This window comes from Mytilus californianus, unplaced genomic scaffold (assembly GCF_021869535.1).
Source record: "Mytilus californianus isolate M0D057914Y unplaced genomic scaffold, xbMytCali1.0.p SCAF_2, whole genome shotgun sequence".
NCBI lineage: Eukaryota > Metazoa > Mollusca > Bivalvia > Mytilida > Mytilidae > Mytilus > Mytilus californianus.
Window position 1 is genome coordinate 11,824,971 of NW_026262668.1, and position 18,730 is coordinate 11,843,700.

General features: G+C 33.0%; 2 protein-coding genes across 2 annotated transcripts in view; both read left to right on the top strand.

Annotated features, from left to right (window-relative positions):
- Positions 1–1,609, top strand: part of LOC127729230 (very low-density lipoprotein receptor-like) — a 62,321-nt gene extending 60,712 nt beyond the window's left edge. The window contains exons 10-11 of the mRNA XM_052236963.1: positions 511–712; positions 1,173–1,609. Coding sequence (XP_052092923.1) covers positions 511–712; positions 1,173–1,451 — 481 coding nt within the window. The 3' untranslated portion in view covers positions 1,452–1,609. The remainder of the gene's footprint in view (positions 1–510; positions 713–1,172) is intronic.
- Positions 1,610–2,390: 781 nt separating this feature from the next.
- LOC127729225 (low-density lipoprotein receptor-related protein 2-like) overlaps positions 2,391–18,730 on the top strand; it is a 56,546-nt gene continuing 40,206 nt past the window's right edge. The window contains exons 1-7 of the mRNA XM_052236952.1: positions 2,391–2,509; positions 3,053–3,269; positions 4,010–4,100; positions 4,962–5,062; positions 10,584–10,796; positions 11,973–12,160; positions 12,621–12,737. Of these exons, the coding sequence (XP_052092912.1) occupies positions 3,166–3,269; positions 4,010–4,100; positions 4,962–5,062; positions 10,584–10,796; positions 11,973–12,160; positions 12,621–12,737 (814 nt within the window). The 5' untranslated portion in view covers positions 2,391–2,509; positions 3,053–3,165. The remainder of the gene's footprint in view (positions 2,510–3,052; positions 3,270–4,009; positions 4,101–4,961; positions 5,063–10,583; positions 10,797–11,972; positions 12,161–12,620; positions 12,738–18,730) is intronic.

The window sequence follows — 18,730 nt, forward strand, 5'->3', positions numbered from 1 at the left end:
AATAATTGTAAGGTGTACATGTCTGTGTGACAGTTTTTATCTGACCTTGACCTAATTGTCATGGATCTTTAAAAATGTTAAGTTTATGTGATACTTGTAGTAAAACCTTTATCTTTAAGACTTTCAACATAAAATCAATGGTCAGTAAAACAGGCAAGACATTTCAGCGTGTGCACTCTTGTTGTAAAATTACTGTCAATTCAGAATTATTGAGTTCATTTATTATTGCGATTTTTGAAGAATGGACAAAAATGTGAGATTAATTATTGAGATTTCCAGAAAATTTTCATACAGATATATGCATCAGGTACAAAAATGCAAATTTTTATTATTGCGATACTCATTTGCAATATTCGCATTAATTAAAACTTCGCAATAATTCTGAATTCACAGTATTCCATAATAGCTTCTTTTAATATTTCTTTAAAATAGTTTCTAAGAATGATTGTCTATTATTTATACTAATATTTCATGTGTATCAAATCAAGCAGATATATTTATTGATTTCAGAATTCTTATTTGGTCAGAGGTTGGTAAGAATCCTGGCATAATGAAATCCCAAATGGATGGCAAAATGAAGAACATACTAATAAATAATGATATTCAGCACCTAAGCAGTCTTGCTGTAGATGCACCTACAGATAGGTTGTATTGGTTAGACTCTGTATTAGATAGGATAGAAAGTATCCAGCTGGATGGTTCAGACAGACAGGTACTAGAATAAGAATCTGATTTTATATACTAGATAATGTAATTTTGTTGTTTAGTTCTACATATATTTAAGGTCAAATGCACCTTTTTTACCTGCATTTTATGCTGTTCCATGAATAAACTTGAGATTATTGATTAACCTTAATTGTTCCTCTTAACATAGGTGTGCAAATGTGATTTGATTAGTTTCACGTATACCATTGAAATCCACAAAAATTAATACAGCGAACCCCACAAATAATAATGAATCAACAATACTGGAAAAGCAGAAATTTTGTGATGTTTTTATTATTCTGAAAACTGCAATGGGAAAGGTTTGGCAAAAATAATAACTTGAATTTAAGTTTGATAGCATTGTTTGTGTGCTGCAGTTCTTGTAATCACAATAATTAATCTAACATTTTTTACCATTATTCAAAAAATAATTCTGAGATGACAGTATTTGAATGTTTTATTTGCAGATTGTACTCTCCAGGAAAGTTGTAAATCCCTTTGGACTGTTTGTTTTTGAGGATGCCATGTATTGGGCTGACCAAGACCATGCATCTGTGATGTCTGCTAATAAGTTCAATGGCAGACAGTTGTTACCATTGGCAACAGGAATAAATCATGTGACTAGTCTTGTTATAGACCATCCAGTTTTGTATCCTTCTGGACATGGTTCATTGCAACAAGGCAAGTTCTGTTGTCTTTCTATGGAAACTGATAATGATGTTTTACAAATTCAATTTATTTTCTAGTCCTATAACAAAGTTCTCTAAAAGAGGTTTTGACCACCAAAATTTTGTATAGGACCAACACAGTTTTGGTATTTTGTAAAAGAAATGAAAGTGAGGACCAGCAGATTTTCTTGAACGACCATCGGGGAAAAAAAGATTTTGAGAACTCGACTACAAAAATGTATTAACAAAAGACCAAGTTTAATATCAATCATCCATTCGTTTGTTCAGTTGTTCAATTGTTTGTTCATTTGTTTGTTTACTGCATTTAAAAAATATATATGGTATCAATATTTTAAAAAGAATTGATCCAACTGATGAAAGAAAACTTATAAGCTTTTCTTGACAAAAGGACCATTGTTAAGTTTTGTTACAATTTGACATCTACCATCCATCAATCTTTTAGGTCATCTGGCCTAAAGGGCTTGTTGTTTATTATCCTTTTTTGTCCATCATGTCTTTTACATTCATTGATAGTTTTTAGAATTGCCAAACACCTGAAACCATAGTCCAGTTTTTGACTAACCAAATTAAAACATATGGTACAAACAAGTCTTGATAAGATATCCTTACTAGATTGTATTGATGAGTTATACAGAAAACAAATTTTTGTTAAGTCTTGACTTCAGGATAATTTTATGAAGGAAGTCTTGTGTGTTGACCACCAACATGGCACCAAACGGAAAACTCAAATTATGTTAATTTAAAACTATCTATTGTACCATTTCAGTGTTCTCCCCAGATATCTCATATAGCATCCTGGTAAACAGGGAAATTTGAAATACCATCTTGTTTCTAAAAATTATAGCATCACATCCATAACACAACCTATGAGAAAACCACTTCAGATAGCATCACATTCAAGAAATATAGCATCACATTACCATGATGCTAAAAGGCCCTGGGGTGAACACTGCATTTCAGACAATTTCTTATTTTACTAGCATGATATTGTTTGATTTCAGACAATGCATGTTTGCTGTCTCCATGTTCAGACATTTGTCTCCCCTCTCAAACAGGGCATACCTGTGGATGTCCAGTAAACAAGGTTTTAGATGTCAACAAAAAAACATGTATTGGTAAGATTTATATTGTAGTGCAAAGTTAGAAAAATGTATTTTAAGGAATAGGCTTTATTGTTATTTCAGTAAAACTTGCAGACATTTTTTAAGGGATGAATAGTGAAACATGAACAAAATAGGGTATGCATCTTGTATCCAAAAGAAGGTTAGGTTACTTATTTCTTTTTTTTTTCAGATCATATTGTTGATTGCCTTATGATTTACACAAATGTCTTCCACTAGTTAAAAATTAGTTTTTTATTTATGAATTTTGATGAGTATATGCATGTGGGCTGACAAGGTCAAGATCAATATAATTTTCACTTTGCCATTCAGATGTAATCGTCCTTGATTGGTTGATAAATTGTCATGTGATGTTTCAATGCACTGACAAAATGGAGTTCGAGTTTGATTTTACAATTTCGACTAATACTGTTCAGGAGTTATGGCCCTTGATTGCTTTAACTTAGGCACTAATAAATGTACGGAAAACCTTTTTGCTGGCATTTTGACCACCTTTTGTATTACCAATGAAACGTTTGTATCTTTCATTATTTGCAGATAATGTAGAATGTCCTAGGATACTAATAGGAGAAAACAGAGCTATATTGGACTATCCACTATGTGGGATAGGGAAACAGGAATATCTCATAACTCATATCATCACTGAGGAAATGAAAAAGGTTTCTGTCATAGCACAATCAGGGTCTGAGCTACTGTATAGAGATGTTAGTCGAGGGGTGATTGCACACATCAAGTTAAACGATTCAAAGCCAAGGTAAGCACGTGTTGTCTTATTAATTCAGTTCAGATATGTTATGCTTTTGAAGATAAATTGACTTGTGACTTACTGATTATTTTAGAGGAGGATTATGATAGAGAGTACATTCAGTATGATTTAAACATGAAAAACAGAATTATGGGTAACATGATAGAAGTTCATGTTGCGATTGCGCTATATAATCTCACTTCATTGATGCATCAAAATTAATTCCGTGTTTGTAACCTTTAAGTTGTAAAAAAAATGCTAAATTTAGCATATGACTTTGTTACTGTAAAGAAATTGAGTTAATGCTCCTGAAAACCAAAAAATTAAAACCTATGTAGTGTAAAAAACAAAGTGCAGGCAAACTTGGTAATTAAACATAAATAATGGATAAAAACCTTAAAATCAGTCTACATGACAACAATTTTTTCTCAATCCAAGCAAATTGGTACTGACATGAGAAGGAATCCACAGTATCAGAGTAACATTATAAGTAAAAAAAAAAATTCACATCCAGGCATTTTTGATTGTTGATTGTTAATTTTAGTGTAGTTTGCATTGCACAATTTTTTATGCCCTTGCCATAAGCGACAATGCATTAAGTGTTACCCTTGACCGTCTGTTTTTCTGTCCTTCCTTCTTTCCCTCCGTCCGTCTGTCCCATTTTTGTTTGTTTAATGCTTGAGCGGGGGAATTCGTGTCCTCAAACACATTTTTCTTTTATTTTAATGACTTATGAATTTTATTTTAAGGGAGAAAATCCTATTCAAGAACTTGCATACTGTGTCTGATGTATGTGTTGACTGGAACAGTCGTATCCTGTATTGGACAGATCCTGTTCAGGTTAGTCATTAAGTTTATTCCATGTCATATAATGTTTGATATATGTGTTGATTGGAACAGTCGTATCCTGTATTGGTCAGATCCTGTTCAGGTTAGTCATTGAGTTTATTCCATGTCAGATTGGTTTTGATTAACTATGAAGCATTTTACTACACTCATTATAATACTGGTTGAGGAATACAATAGATAGATAGTTGCAGTGCTGGGACATCAAAATACAGAGCATCTGTCCGATCTTGTAAGTGTTCTCATACGTACAATTTTTGCCAGATTTTTATGAAAAAAAAAAATAAAAGGTTTATATCATCAATATCTTGGATGAAATCTGTGCTTAGTAACTATTTTTGTAGGAATTATACCCCTTTGAAATATGAGTATATGGAAATTTGCATTGTCAGTGCTCTCAAGCCTACATTTCTTTTTGAATTTTTATCAAATTTTTGCCAAAGGTTTAAATCAACAATGTCTGGGACAAGTTAAAAAATCAGTGAGGGTCAACCATTTAAACAGGAATTATGTCCCTTTGCTATGTAAGTGTAAAGTTGCTTTGTAAAAACTGTCACGTCTACATTTCTTGATTTTTATGAAATTTATATCAAATTTTATAACAGCAAGGTTTTGGACATTTCCAATTATCAGCACAGATCAACTTTTTTACAAGAGTTATGTCCCTTTGAAATATGAACAATTGCATTGTAGGCTGCTCATCATTTAATGTAGCATATTTATGGAAAAGTTTAAAAGAACAAAAAAAAATATATATGAGTTATTGCCCTTGGACAGATCAAATGGATGCATTGGCAGGAAACACTTAAACAGTGTTCTTTTATTCAGTATTGTATTTGGAATGTTTCTTTTCAGGGTGTGGTACAAGCTGGTAAATTCAATGATGGATTAATCACTACTATTTTAAGAACAGAGAAACAGCAACCAAATTCCATTACATTTGATCCAGTAGGGGGGTAAGAATAAGTGGCAGATTTAATGTGTAAGCAATGGTCAGAGAATGGAACTCTTACTTTCTTTGGTTAGTTGCAATAAATCCGCCAATTATATCTGCTTACATAAGGTTTGCCCTTCATTTTTCCCCAGGAGTAACCCCAAAAGTAAACATATATATACACATGAATGTTGTTCATTTTTACACAAATATCTTTCATCTTTTATGTATATTAAAACTTTCGAAAGGCTCTACAATATACAGTAAGATCCATACAAAGATGGTTTGCATGGCTTTATAAACATAATCAAAAGTTCAAAGACACTAATGAATATATATAAAATGAGATGTTAGTTGGGGTATACCTCAATGAAACAATAACCAATCCAGTTACAAAAGAGCTAAGTAATGCCTAGAAGTCAACATATAGTACTGCAACTGACCTCGAAAAAGACGCTTAGTTAACGAGTTTAATGTACCGGAATAACACACAGCTGAAAATTGTTTTAAATGATAGAATTATATCTATATTTTAATTTCTGTCTGGTCGTAAAAAGTTTCTTTGGTCACATTTTTGTATTTTAGCCCTTTAATGGGGCACCACTCAATTTACGGTTTTGGGTAGTCACCTTAAAATCCAAAAACAAAATTATTTTGTTGAATTCCGGCTCTTTTCGTAAATATTTTCAATGCACATATTATCAAGGATCATCGGAATGATAGAGACATAAATATAATACCATCCCCAAGTAAAACTTTCAAACTTAAAGTTTGCATTTTTTTAGATGGAAATTTAACGCATTTTTCTTTGAAAACGAGAAAACATATGATTCAAAAACAGTATTTGACATTTGAGAGGACAAAATATATTATTGCGATACTGCATGCAAATTTTGTTGGGCAAATTCCAATTAATTTTGTCAAAAACGCAAAAATAAAAACATCATTTATACCTTTTTGTCGAGCCTTCGACTTTTGTCGAAAAAGCGAGACATAGCGATCCTACATTCCGTCGGCGTCTTTGGCGGCGTCCACAAATATTCACTCTGTGGTTAAAGTTTTTGAAATTTTAATAACTTTCTTAAACTATCCTGGATTTCTACCAAACTTGGACAGAAGCTTGTTTATGATCATAAGATTATATTCAAAAGTAAATTTTGTAAAAAAAAAATTCCATTTTTTCCGTATTTTACTTATAAGTGGACTTAGTTTTTCTGCCAGTTAACATTACATTCACTCTGTGGTTAAAGTTTTTAAAATTTCAATAACTTTCTTAAACTATCCTAGATTTCTACCAAACTTGGAAAGAAGCTTGTTTATGATCATAAGATAGTATCCAGAAGTAAATTTTGTAAAAAATAAATTCCATTTTTCCGTATTTTACTTATAAATGGACTTAGTTTTTCTGCCAGGAAACATTACATTCACTCTGTGGTTAAAGTTTTTAAAATTTTAACAACTTTCTTAAACTATCCTGGATTTGTACCACACTTGGACAGAAGCTTGTTTATGATCAAAAGCTAGTATCTAGAAGGAAATTTTGATAAAATTTTGTTCCATTTTTTCTGTATTTTACTTATAAATGGACTTAGTTTTTCTTCCAGTCAACATTACATACATTCTGCAGTTTAAGTTTTTAAAACATTTATTAGATTCATAAATTATCCTGGATTTTTACCAAACTTGGACAGAAGCTACTTACAATCAAAACATAGTATAGAGGGGAATATTTTTATTAATTTTTTTCCTCATTTTTGTTGAGCCTGCGATTAACACCAAAAGTAGGCGAGACACTGGGTTCCGCGGAACCCTTACGAATTTTTTTATTACGGAAATTTCATATCCGTCAAACAGCTCCATCATTTATTTTTTTCTTCACAATGAATTTGATAGTTTCGATGTGATTATGTACATTTTCTTGGATAAGTTAATTAATTTGGAGTTTTTGAAGTGTGATTTGATTATATATATAGTAGTTCTTTCGTGTATTTTCATTAAATAAGTCATATTTTTCTTAATAGAATTTTGACTTTTTATAAAAGTTAACCAAATCCTTCAGATAAGATGCTTTTCCGGATAATGACTAGTCGTGGAAGTCCTAAAGAGTTTACTCATACAAGTCCCAAAAGGAGAAGGCTTGATAGTGTGTGGAAAAAATACATTGGATGTCAATGTTCAACCTCAGAGCAACTAATATGCATGCAAGCGGTCTGGAAAAAAAAAGTACTATTGAAGTTTCGCAGAGCTTTGGTGTGTGACAAGGTGATGTTACAACTAACTTCTCTTGATCGTCTGCTTTCTTTGGACGAAAGAGTTGTGAATCATTAGTGATGTTATAAGACTTACACCAGAAGGCAAAATGGTAGCGTCGTCAAATTATAACAACAGAAAGCCAAATATGTGATCAATCTGATCCACATGTATCCTCACAACCTGACACTTTTATACGATCTCGCGCTCAGTTTCCTCCTTGTAGTTTGGATATGAAAACATGTTTTTTTTGTGCAAAAGCTAAACTTTTAAAAAGGACAGAAAACAACACAAAATTGAGTAGCCTGAACGTGTTGACAGTCTTTTCAGGTGTGCTAATGTGAGTTATCATTTATGCATGGTAAAGATAATCGCGAGTACAGATTTATTTTCAAATGCAGTCTACCTTTCAGCATGCATTACCAAGTACTTATTGAAGTCAACACCTGTGCGATCAGGTATAACAGTTACTGAAGAATTAGAATATGAACTTGCTTTCAATTCATTGATAACGATTGTTAATGATGATACATGTATTATGTTCATCCAGGAAAAGGCCTTTCTCATGTAGCACATCCTCGACATATACCGATTACTTTTAACCAAGAATGTCTCTGATGCTTACCCAACTGCCAAATTCAAGAACAAACTACTAAGTAACTAGTTATTATGACACCTTACAATTCAAACACAGCGGGGACAAGGGATTTCAAATATATAGTTTAGCTCTGAGCTCACTATAGGGGATGCCATATCTGCTGCCGAAAAAATGAAGTTTATGTTAAGACTTCCAGAATTACTCCAAGGTGTGTCTGAAGATATCAAGGATACATTAAAAGAGGATCAATTACTTCACTCTGCCGCTAGCGCTCTTAGGAGCTCTGTCCTAGTCGGGTCTTTCCATGGAAAAGATGCCCGCATGTATAGCTATTACAAAATCAATCGTTTTTGTAGCAAAATCAACATTCGCCTCGTTACATTTGGGATTGGTCGTGCAGTTATATAATGAATATGGGAATATGGGTCACGAACATTGATAGAAACTTTGTCCTCGCATGGCTTTTGTGTTTCCTATGCAGAGGTAAGACTATATCTGATAAGTATTGCCATGCATGAGTTTGACCGAATCAAGACGGTATTTACGCTCTAAATGGCATTGTTTCAAAACACCAAGGGGAGTGTTTGATACAAAAAGGTGCCGACAATATAGGCCTCAACAGGGAGACAATTGATAGTAAGGAACGTTTCATTCCATAGCACGAGCAGACTTTCAGGTTTGTCATTCCACAATTGATTCCAGTTTGCGTCAGATGAAAGTGAAGAGAGGTCAAGATAACACTTTTCAACTGACTGACAGTGCATCATCGTTGGCGACTGTTTCATTATACCAAAGGTAAGAGAGGTCCTGTTCGCGTTCCGAATGCTTTCAAAAACATTTCAAATTGTGCTAAAAAAATTGAAAACACATCAGAGATTCCTTTGGAAATTTTGTGGTCCATGTCAAAATATATCGGAAATTTTCATGTTTAGTCGGAAACGTTTGACCATCAAGTTATTCCATTTTAGACCGGATATAGCAACTCTTTCTGACTTCAGGGTTAGATTTTTGGCCTGGAAGACAAAAAAGGATAAACCCCAACATTTTTCAAGGGACACATAACATCAGATTACTTACAAGATTATCTTTGTACTTGCAAAGGTAAATCTTTGTGCTCAAAACCTGTGTTTGCTTTGAACAAACTCTGTCCTGCACCGAACTTGTTTGTGTCAAGAAAGGGAAGTATGTTGTAATGTTAATACGCGTACTGAATCATCCGCATACTATGACGAAGATTGATTCATATCCCTATTTAATGAAGACTAGAGCTATTGCATGCAGCTTTAAAAAGACAAGTTATATAAGGGTCTTGACCGATTTTAAATTACAACATTACCAAATTGGCATTACATTATATTTTTCATTACTTCCATAAAAAATTGATGAGTCTACACTTTTTTACCAGGATAATCCCACTAAGATGTTCATGCACCAAACTGACTTTGTTTTACACTGAACCAACCGCTAAATTAATGCAAGTCACACTTATGATTTTTTTTAAACCTCACATTCGCCTCGGTTGACTATGATATTTTTGGTGTTATAACTGATAAGTGCGGACTCTGCAAATACACAATAGTTATTTATGTATAAATAGATACTAATTTTCCCAAATGTACACAACCTTTTAGATGCAAAATTAAAAAAACTGTTTCAGCGCTTGAATTTTGTTTTTTTCAAAGATAGAAAAAATATTGAAATAATTTGATAAACTGTTGTTTTATAGTTCAGAAAATAATTCTGTAATATACTGTTGTGAAAAAATTATACGCAATATGAAAGTTAATGGATGTGAAATGGTCAAGGCCACTTCTACTTTTGCTATGTCAGAAATGGAAAAAAATCAGAAGAATCCAGATCAACGCCATTTTGTAATGACAGCTCTTCAAATAAATAGTCAAATTTGTCGTTTTAACATATTTCGCAGCATATGCTTATGATTGAACCGTTTTTGTAGAATTCAAATGAATAAATATAAGAAAATTTCTCATTTTTGTCCTTGTGGTTGAAATATTGATATTTTTAGGCCTGACCTTTGACCCAAATTTCACAAAAATGTGACCACTCTGGATTTTTACGACCAAACTTTTCTTATTGTACACGTTTTCCTCTTTCCATCGATATATAATTTAGGTGTGTGTTCTTCCGGAACATTAAAATTTTAAAAAATGAACTCTGGTTGCAGTACTAATAGTCTTCCACAATAGACAAATAACTAAATGTCAAACTCAATTCCCCCTGACTCCAGCAAAGCTATGAATAAATCTACAACTAACATCAATTAAATTCTACAACATCAAAAACACTAAGATACAACTAAAGACAAGCACCGACAATGTTACTGACTTTGGACAGGTACATAAAGGTGCTGTGTTACAGGTAAAATATGGAGTGCCATGTATGTCACAAACTTATAGAAATATACCGTATATCATTAAAATACTAAAAATAAATACAAAATCCATCTATAATTCAAGAGAATATTTTCTCCATACCTTACAGTTCTAAAAATTTTGAGTATGATTATCTTACTCAGAAATTAACAAATCAACATAATGTATGAATTTGATATTTTGAGCACAAACTTTGTATACCGAGTAATGAGTAAAGTTTTCTAATTGAAAGCCAGAATGAAAAAAACGTAGGACATTGAGTTTTAGGTTTATTTTTTGAAAATTATATTTATCTATTGCAGAAAGATATATTATTCTACATCTGGAAAACATCCACAGATTGTCTCCTGTTATTCAGATGGGGACAATTGTTCTGCAATCAGTGTCAAAGTATCTCTTGTCAATGACATGGTGGTTGACCAAAAGAGAAAACGTTTGTTCTACACAGAGATGGGAGATCACAGTATACATTCTATTAGTATGGAAGGTGATGTCCCTGCTGTAACAATTCACAGGTGCACCTTGGCTCTTCGTCAGTTTTAAGAATATTTATTATAATATTCAACATACAGTCTATGATGCATAAAGAAACAAAATTCATGTTATAGACTAATTATTTGCTGTTCTAAAATTAGCCAAGGAAATTAAAAGTTTAACAAAGTTTTATATTCTAAGAATTCTTGTTAAATTCTTTGTATGCCCCCAGTGCTAGGCAAAGGGGGCATTAAGTCTGTCTGTCTTTCTGTCTGTTTTTCCGTCCATCCCATTTTCGTTTCAGCACTTTAAAAAAGTTTTCATCATCCAAATTTTATGAAACTCATACACAATGCTAAGAACCAAAACTTGCAGTGTTTGAATTTGGGCAGTGAGTAACTTACCATTCTTAGGTTATGCCCCTTTATAACTTGGAAAATTGCAAATTTTTTGGTTTTCGCACTCTAACTTAAGTTTTCCTCATCCAAATTTTATGAAACTTTTACACAATGCTTTTTACCACCAAAAACATATCAAGTTTGAATCTGGGTTGCATGAATTTTAATGTTTTCAAGTCCCTTGACGGAAAAATTGCTAAATTTGCCATATATTTATAAGCGGGGGCATCTGTATCCCATGGACACATTCTTCTTTTATTTTTTTTAAGTAATCAAAAGTTCAGTTATAGCATGGATGCCTTAAGAGTCAGTCAGTATATATGTATATGTTATGTTCTCCCTTAAATTGTAAGGGGGATGTAAAGTCCACATTTTTTCCATCTGTCCACATGATGGTTCGTGAATGATAACTGCAGTATTGTCCTAACTTTTTAAATGTAGCATTTCCAAATAAAATTAGTTTGCTATGTGAGCTATGAAATTAAAGATTTAATGATTCAGGTTTACTTTGAAATAGATTTCTACTATGCATTTTTAAAAACAGTCATGAATAACATGTGCTAAAACACACAAAAATAAATGCCTACTAGTGTTTTAAACTGGTTTTAAGGGTAACCAAGTAGTCTTGAATTTTTTAATTTAACCATACTACACACACTAAAAATCTATGAATAATGTGTTTCTAGTGTTACAACTTTGCTGGTACATCACAACTTTCATACAAATTCCCAGAAATGTACATATAACAATAAGCATTCAGGTGGTTGCATTTGGGACAACACATCAAGTTAATAATATATCTAGTATTTTTTCTGACAGAGGAACACCAGGAGAGAACCCAAAGTTTTTAGCAGTTTATACGGATACTGTGTATTGGATAGACTCCAATAAAAAGGTTGTCATGTCTGTACAAACTGATGGTAGAAGCAGATTAGAAACACAAGTTCTGTCAAAGCTAGCTGTACCAAATGAAATAATACTGATTCCTTCTTCAGTCATTTTGACAAGTAAAATATATATTAAATTTAAATTATTATATTAAAAATGAAATTGAAAAATAGGTTAATTGTTTTTAATTATTGTTCATTTTTCAAACCAGTTTTACATTTTGTAATAATCATGGATAACAAATGTAAAAGATGCTGACTTGCTGTCACTTATGTGAATAATTAGAAGGGGAGGTAATTGTAAGCTATTAATTAGCAAGTGAAGGTTTACTTAAAAAAAAAAAAATGAAATATCTACCCCAAAAGACTATTTTTTCCACTATTACTTCTTTTTGTGAGAAAAAAAAATCCAAGAAAATTAAATTGTTGTTATCTCAATCTGTCATCCTTGAGTCAGGTTTATAATGATAAAAAAATAACTGAAAAATGATAAAAAAATAACTGAAAAATGTTCCCTAACTATTTATGAAAAAAATTTGTTTTGCTGTCACAAATACTAACTGACTGATATTTTTTACAGATTTATGCAGTAAGGAAAATGGTGAGTGTATGCACTTCTGTTTTGCCACTCCTAATGGAAGGTCCTGCAAATGTAAAGATGGCTGGACTTTACACAGTGACAAGATATCATGTAATGGTATGTTTCTTATCAAATTTTTAAGCTAAGGACATCCGCCTGTTGTTAATTTTTTACATTATCATCATGTCCTCTGAATTCTCTGGGCCAAATGCAAAAATGCAAGGAAAATTGGACGGAACTATATATGTAATATACTTTTTTATACCCCACCATAAAAGTAGGGGCTATATTGCGATCCCTTGTGACCGTTTCTTTGTAAAAAAAAACTTTTTTTGTCACTTTTTTCTAAGAAACTGCTTAACAAAATGACTTCATAATTGGTCAGCAGCAGTGTTAGCTCTTCTCAGATCTGTCAGATGCCTTATTCCTGTTTGCTGATATTTTGAATATTTGTCTCGCCTATGACGAAAGTCGCAGTATACGAGACTTAGGTTTAACTATCAGGCGGCTGTGGCAGCGTTACGGTGTAAACTATTTGTATAAAGCTTTATATTTCAGAAGCATGGATTTTTCTAGCATTCCACAGGGTCCGGTATTCGGACCCATTCCCAATGGCAATTACCTTACATTTTTCCCAATTTTGGTAGCAAAATTCCCATACGATCTCAAAATTCGTTTTCATCTTTATATTCATGACAGTGATGTTCATTTTGTTCAACCGCTAGCTTTATGCCGAAAATCGCCAATAAGTAATGTGTAAATCCGAGTAAAATCGTATCTGACTGACAAAAACAACATTGAAAAGCAATGGATGCCATAAACTGGAAATAAAGACAATTACAATACTGGATCAGATTCCGGGGCGGATAAGGGTAATTCCGGGTTTGCCGATCAAATACAATAAAAAAATAATAATTCCAGGCAGGTGACAAAATACATCTATGATGATGAAATATAAACTCATAATTGAAAACCAAAAGATATATGGAAAAGAAAGAAAAAGCAGAAAATAGTTTATATAGAAACTCAAAATTACTTTTAGTTCACAAATTTTCATGTCAAAATCCAATAAAATGTGACAGTAATTTTCTTTATCATTAATAAATGTTGATATTACATGTAGATGTTTTTATAGCCAGTGTAAACATATTACTACAATTCCAACAGGTAATTTCTTCTCACTTTGGAAGTTTCTTACTTTATTTTCACAATAAAAGATAACTTTTAATTAACTAAACGCACTAAAACTCAAATCTGTTATATTTGCTGTTTTCCCAATTTCATTGAAAAGCATGTGAAAAAATTCTCAAAACTGGCCCAGGTCCTTTTTCCCAAAATACCCAGAAAAACCCCTGAGAAGCTAGAAGACCTGGATGATTCATACCTTTTATGCCAACTATATGTGGTGTATGGAATGATTGTGAGGGGTACATGTCAGTCTGGCAGGTTTCATCTGACCCTGACCTCATTTTCATGGTTCATTGGTCAATGTTAAATTTTTGTGTTTTGTTCTGTTTTTCAAATACTATAAGAAGTAGGTCAACTATATTTGGTGTATGGAATGATTGTAAGGTGTACATGTCTGTCTGGCAGGTATAATCCGACCTTGACCTCATTTTCATGGCTCATTGGTCAATGTTAAATTTTTAGCTCACCTGACCTGAAAGGTCAAGTGAGCTTTTCTCATCACTTTGCGTCCGTCGTCCGTCGTCCTGCGTCCGTCGTCCGTCGTCCGTCGTCCGTAAACTTTTACAAAAATCTTCTCCTCTGAAACTACTGGGCCAAATTTAACCAAACTTGGCCACAATCATCATTGGGGTATCTAGTTTTAAAAATGTGTGGCGTGACCCGGTCAACCAACCAAGATGGCTGCCACGGCTAAAAATAGAACATAGGGGTAAAATGCAGTTTTTAGCTTATAACTCAAAAACCAAAGCATCAAGAGCAAATCTGACAAGAGTAAAATTGTTCATCAGGTCAAGATCTATCTGCCCTGAAATTTTCAGATGAATCGGACAACCCGTTATTGGGTTGCTGCCCCTGAATTGGTAATTTTAAGGAAATTTTGCTGTTTTTGGTTATTATCTTGAATATTATTATAGATAGAGATAAACTGTAAACAGCAATAATGTTCAGCAAAGTAAGATTTACAAATAAGTCAATATAACCGAAATGGTCAGTTGACCCCTTTAGGAGTAATTGCCCTTTATAGTCAATTTTTAACCATTTTTCGTAAATCTTAGTTATCTTTTACAAAAATCTTCTCCTCTGAAACAGCTGGGCCAAACTAAACCAAACTTGGCCACAATCATCATTGGGGTATCTAGTTTAAAAAATGTGTGGCGTGACCCGGCCAACCAACCAAGATGGCGGCCACAGCTAAAAATAAAACATAGGGGTAAAATGCAGTTTTTGGCTTATAACTCAAAAACCAAAGCATTTAGAGCAAATCTGACATGAAGTAAAATTGTTTATTAGGTCAAGATCTATCTGCCCTGAAATTTTCAGATGAATCGAACAACCTGTTGTTGGGTTGCTGCCCCTGAATTGGTAATTTTAAGGAAATTTTGCTGTTTTTGGTTATTATCTTGAATATTATTATAGATAGAGATAAACTGTAAACAGCAATAATGTTCAGCAAAGTAAGATTAACAAATAAGTCAACATGACTGAAATGGTCAGTTGACCCCTTTAGGAGTTATTGCCCTTTATAGTCAATTTTTAACAATTTTTCGTAAATCTTAGTAATCTTTTACAAAAATCTTCTCCTCTGAAACTACGTGGCCAAATTAAACCAAACTTGGCCACAATCATCATTTGGTTATCTTGTTTTAAAAATGTGTGGCGTGACCTGGTCAACCAACCAAGATGGCCGCCACGGCTAAAAATAGAACATAGGGGTAAAATTCAGTTTTTGGCTTTTAACTCAAAAACCAAAGCATTTAAAGCAAATCTGACATGAAGTAAAATTGTTTATCAGGTCAAGATCTATCTGCCCTGAAATTTTCAGATGAATCGGACAACCCGTTGTTGGGTTGCTGCCCCTGAATTGGTAATTTTAAGGTAATTTTGCTGTTTTTAGCTCACCTGGCCCGAAGGGCCAAGTGAGCTTTTCTCATCACTTGGCCTCCGTCGTCCGTCGTCCGTCGTTGTCGTCGTCGGCGTCGTCTCCGTCGTCGTTAGCTTTTTACAAAAATCTTCTCCTCTGAAACCACTTGGCCAAATTTAACCAAACTTGGCCACAATCATTGTTAGGGTATCTAGTTTAAAAAATGTGTCCGATGACCCCACCAACCAACCAAGATGGCCGCCATGGCTAAAAATAGAACATAGGGGTAAAATGTAGATTTTGGCTTATATCTCTGAAACCAAAGCATTTAGAGTAAATCTGACATAGGGTAAAACTGATTATCAGGTCAAGATCTATATGCTCTGAAATTTTCAGACAAATCTGACAACCGGTTGTTGGGTTGCTGCCCCTGAATTGGTAATTTTAAGGAAATTTTGCAGTTTTTGGTTATTATCTTGAATATTATTATAGATAGAGATAAACTGTAAACAACAATAATGTTCAGCAAAGTAAGATCTACAAATAAGTTGTCATGACCAAAATTGTCAGTCGACCCCTTTAGGAGTTATTGCCCTTAATAGTCAATTTTTAACAATTTTTTGTAAATTTTTGTAATCTTTTACAAAAATCTTCTTCTCTGAAACTACTGAGACAAATATAACCATACTTGGCCATAATCATTATTAGGGTATCTACTTTGAAAAATTTGTCCGATGACCCCGCCTTCTAACCATCATGGCCGACTTGGTTAAAAATAGAACATTGGGGTAAAATGCAGTTTTTGGTTTATATCTCTGAAACTAAAGCATTTAGAGCAAATCTGACTGGTGGCAAAAAAGTTCATCAGATTTAGATTTATCTGCCCTGAAATTTTCAGACGAATCCGACAACCCTTTGTTGGGTTGCTGCCCCTGAGTTATTAATTTTACAAAAATTTTGCAGTTTTTTGTTATTATCTTAGATATCATTATAATATCTAATATCTAATACTATTAATTATGATTTTAACCTTATTTTACATGATTTCCAAAGCATCAGTAAATACAGGTGAGCGACACAGGCTCTTGAGAGCCTCTAGTTGTGTTTTGCAAATACTATAAGCAGTAGGTCAACTATATTTGGTGTATGGAATGATTGTAAGGTGTACATGTCTGTCTGGCAGGTATAATTTGACCTTGATCTCAATTTCATGTTTCATTTGTCAATGTTAAGTTTTTGTGTTTGATCTGTTTTTCAATTACCATAAGCAATAAGTCAACTATATTTGGTATATTGAATACTAATTGTAAGGTGTACATGTCTGTCTGACAGGATTATCTAACCTTGACCTCATTGCCATGGATACTTAAAAATTTGTAAGGGGTTCCCTGAAACCTAGTGTCTCACCTACGATTGCTGCTGTCAGTGTAAAAGTGTAATGTTTACTTAAAATATGAGTCCATCTATCAGAAAAATACTAAAAATGAAGAAAAAAAAATATTTTCAAAGGTTTGCTTCAGACATTATATCTTAATAATTAAAAAGCATCTGCCAAAGTTTTATAAAACTCTCTGAAGGTATGACAAAGTAATTGATGTAACAAACTTTAACCCAAGACTGTATCTGCTTGTCAACTGTTAAAAAAACTAAGACCATTTATCAGTAAAATACGGAAAAATGAAATTAAATATTTTCAAAATTTCACCCTGGATACTGTCTTTTGGTAAGCTTCTGTCCAAATTACATAAAATTCCATGAAGGTTTGTCAAAGTTATTTATGACTAAAAAGCTTTAATCTCAGACTAAATCTAAATGTTAACTGTTAAAAAAACTAAGTCTGTTTATTAGTAAAATACGGAAAAATGAAAATAAGTATTTTCAAAATTTTGCTCTGGATACTGTATTTTGGTCATAAACAAGCTTCTGCCCAAATTTCATAAAATTCCATTTATGTTCTAATTCACTTGTTCAAACGAACATAAACTGAAAAAACGTGATCCTTTTCTTATATACTACCCGCGAAATCCAAACCGGTTCTTACCCTAGGTACTACGCGACTAAAAATAACTACGCGTAGAGCACATAAATATATTTATGTTCTAATTCACTTGTTCAAACGAACATAAAGTATTTATGTGCACATCGCTACTTAATTTCTGAAACCTACTTCAAACCCAAACTGTATACTATATCTTGGTATAAAATAAGAAACACATTTCTGATTTTGTCCAGCACGGTGACCATGTCGATGTACAAAGAAAGCAGTGGTTATAAACCAAGATTTTTTGTAACAGATAAACGCTTTGTCATATCTTCAGACACATAACCATCTTTTGCCAAGTCTGATTTCCAGCGGCCGTGTATCTTAAAAAGTCTATCTGATATACCGTTTCTAGCTGCCATGGTAGCCCCGCCTGAACGAAAGCTATGTAAGCCGAACTCTTTTTCGGAACATCCGATACTATGAAGAGCCTCTTTTATCACTTCTCTTGCTCGTGTATATGATAATTTCTCATTCTTAGAGCGTAACATAAATATATTGGATTTTCTAAAAAATGTTAATGACCTAAAAATGTACATATCAGAATTCATCTCTATTTTAGCTTCCGTCAAATAGGACTTTAAAATTTTTACAGGACACAGAGGACTATCTAAATTAGCAATATAAACATTCTTTCCTTTTCTATAACAATCAGTTTTACTCTTTTCTATAAAAATGTCTGCATATTCGACAGTAAAAGAAATATGTTTGGCCTTAATATTACATAGTTCATTATATCTGAAAAACCCAGTGTAAGCTAAATCACACATGCACAGTAAACGCAAATCTTTAAGTGATCTCGACTTCTTGTTATAAAAATTAAAAAGTTTTTTCATAATATCTGGATCTACTGGTGTCTTTTTCTGAATCGGTCTAGATAACATACGTTTAGATGCATCGAGTATACTTCTTACCAAATCTGAATTACAAGGATTCTTTACGCCTGCAATATGATGCGCCCACTTAATACCGTAAAATGCGGCCTCAACGACACTGCAATGGCTACTGGTATCTATTAGA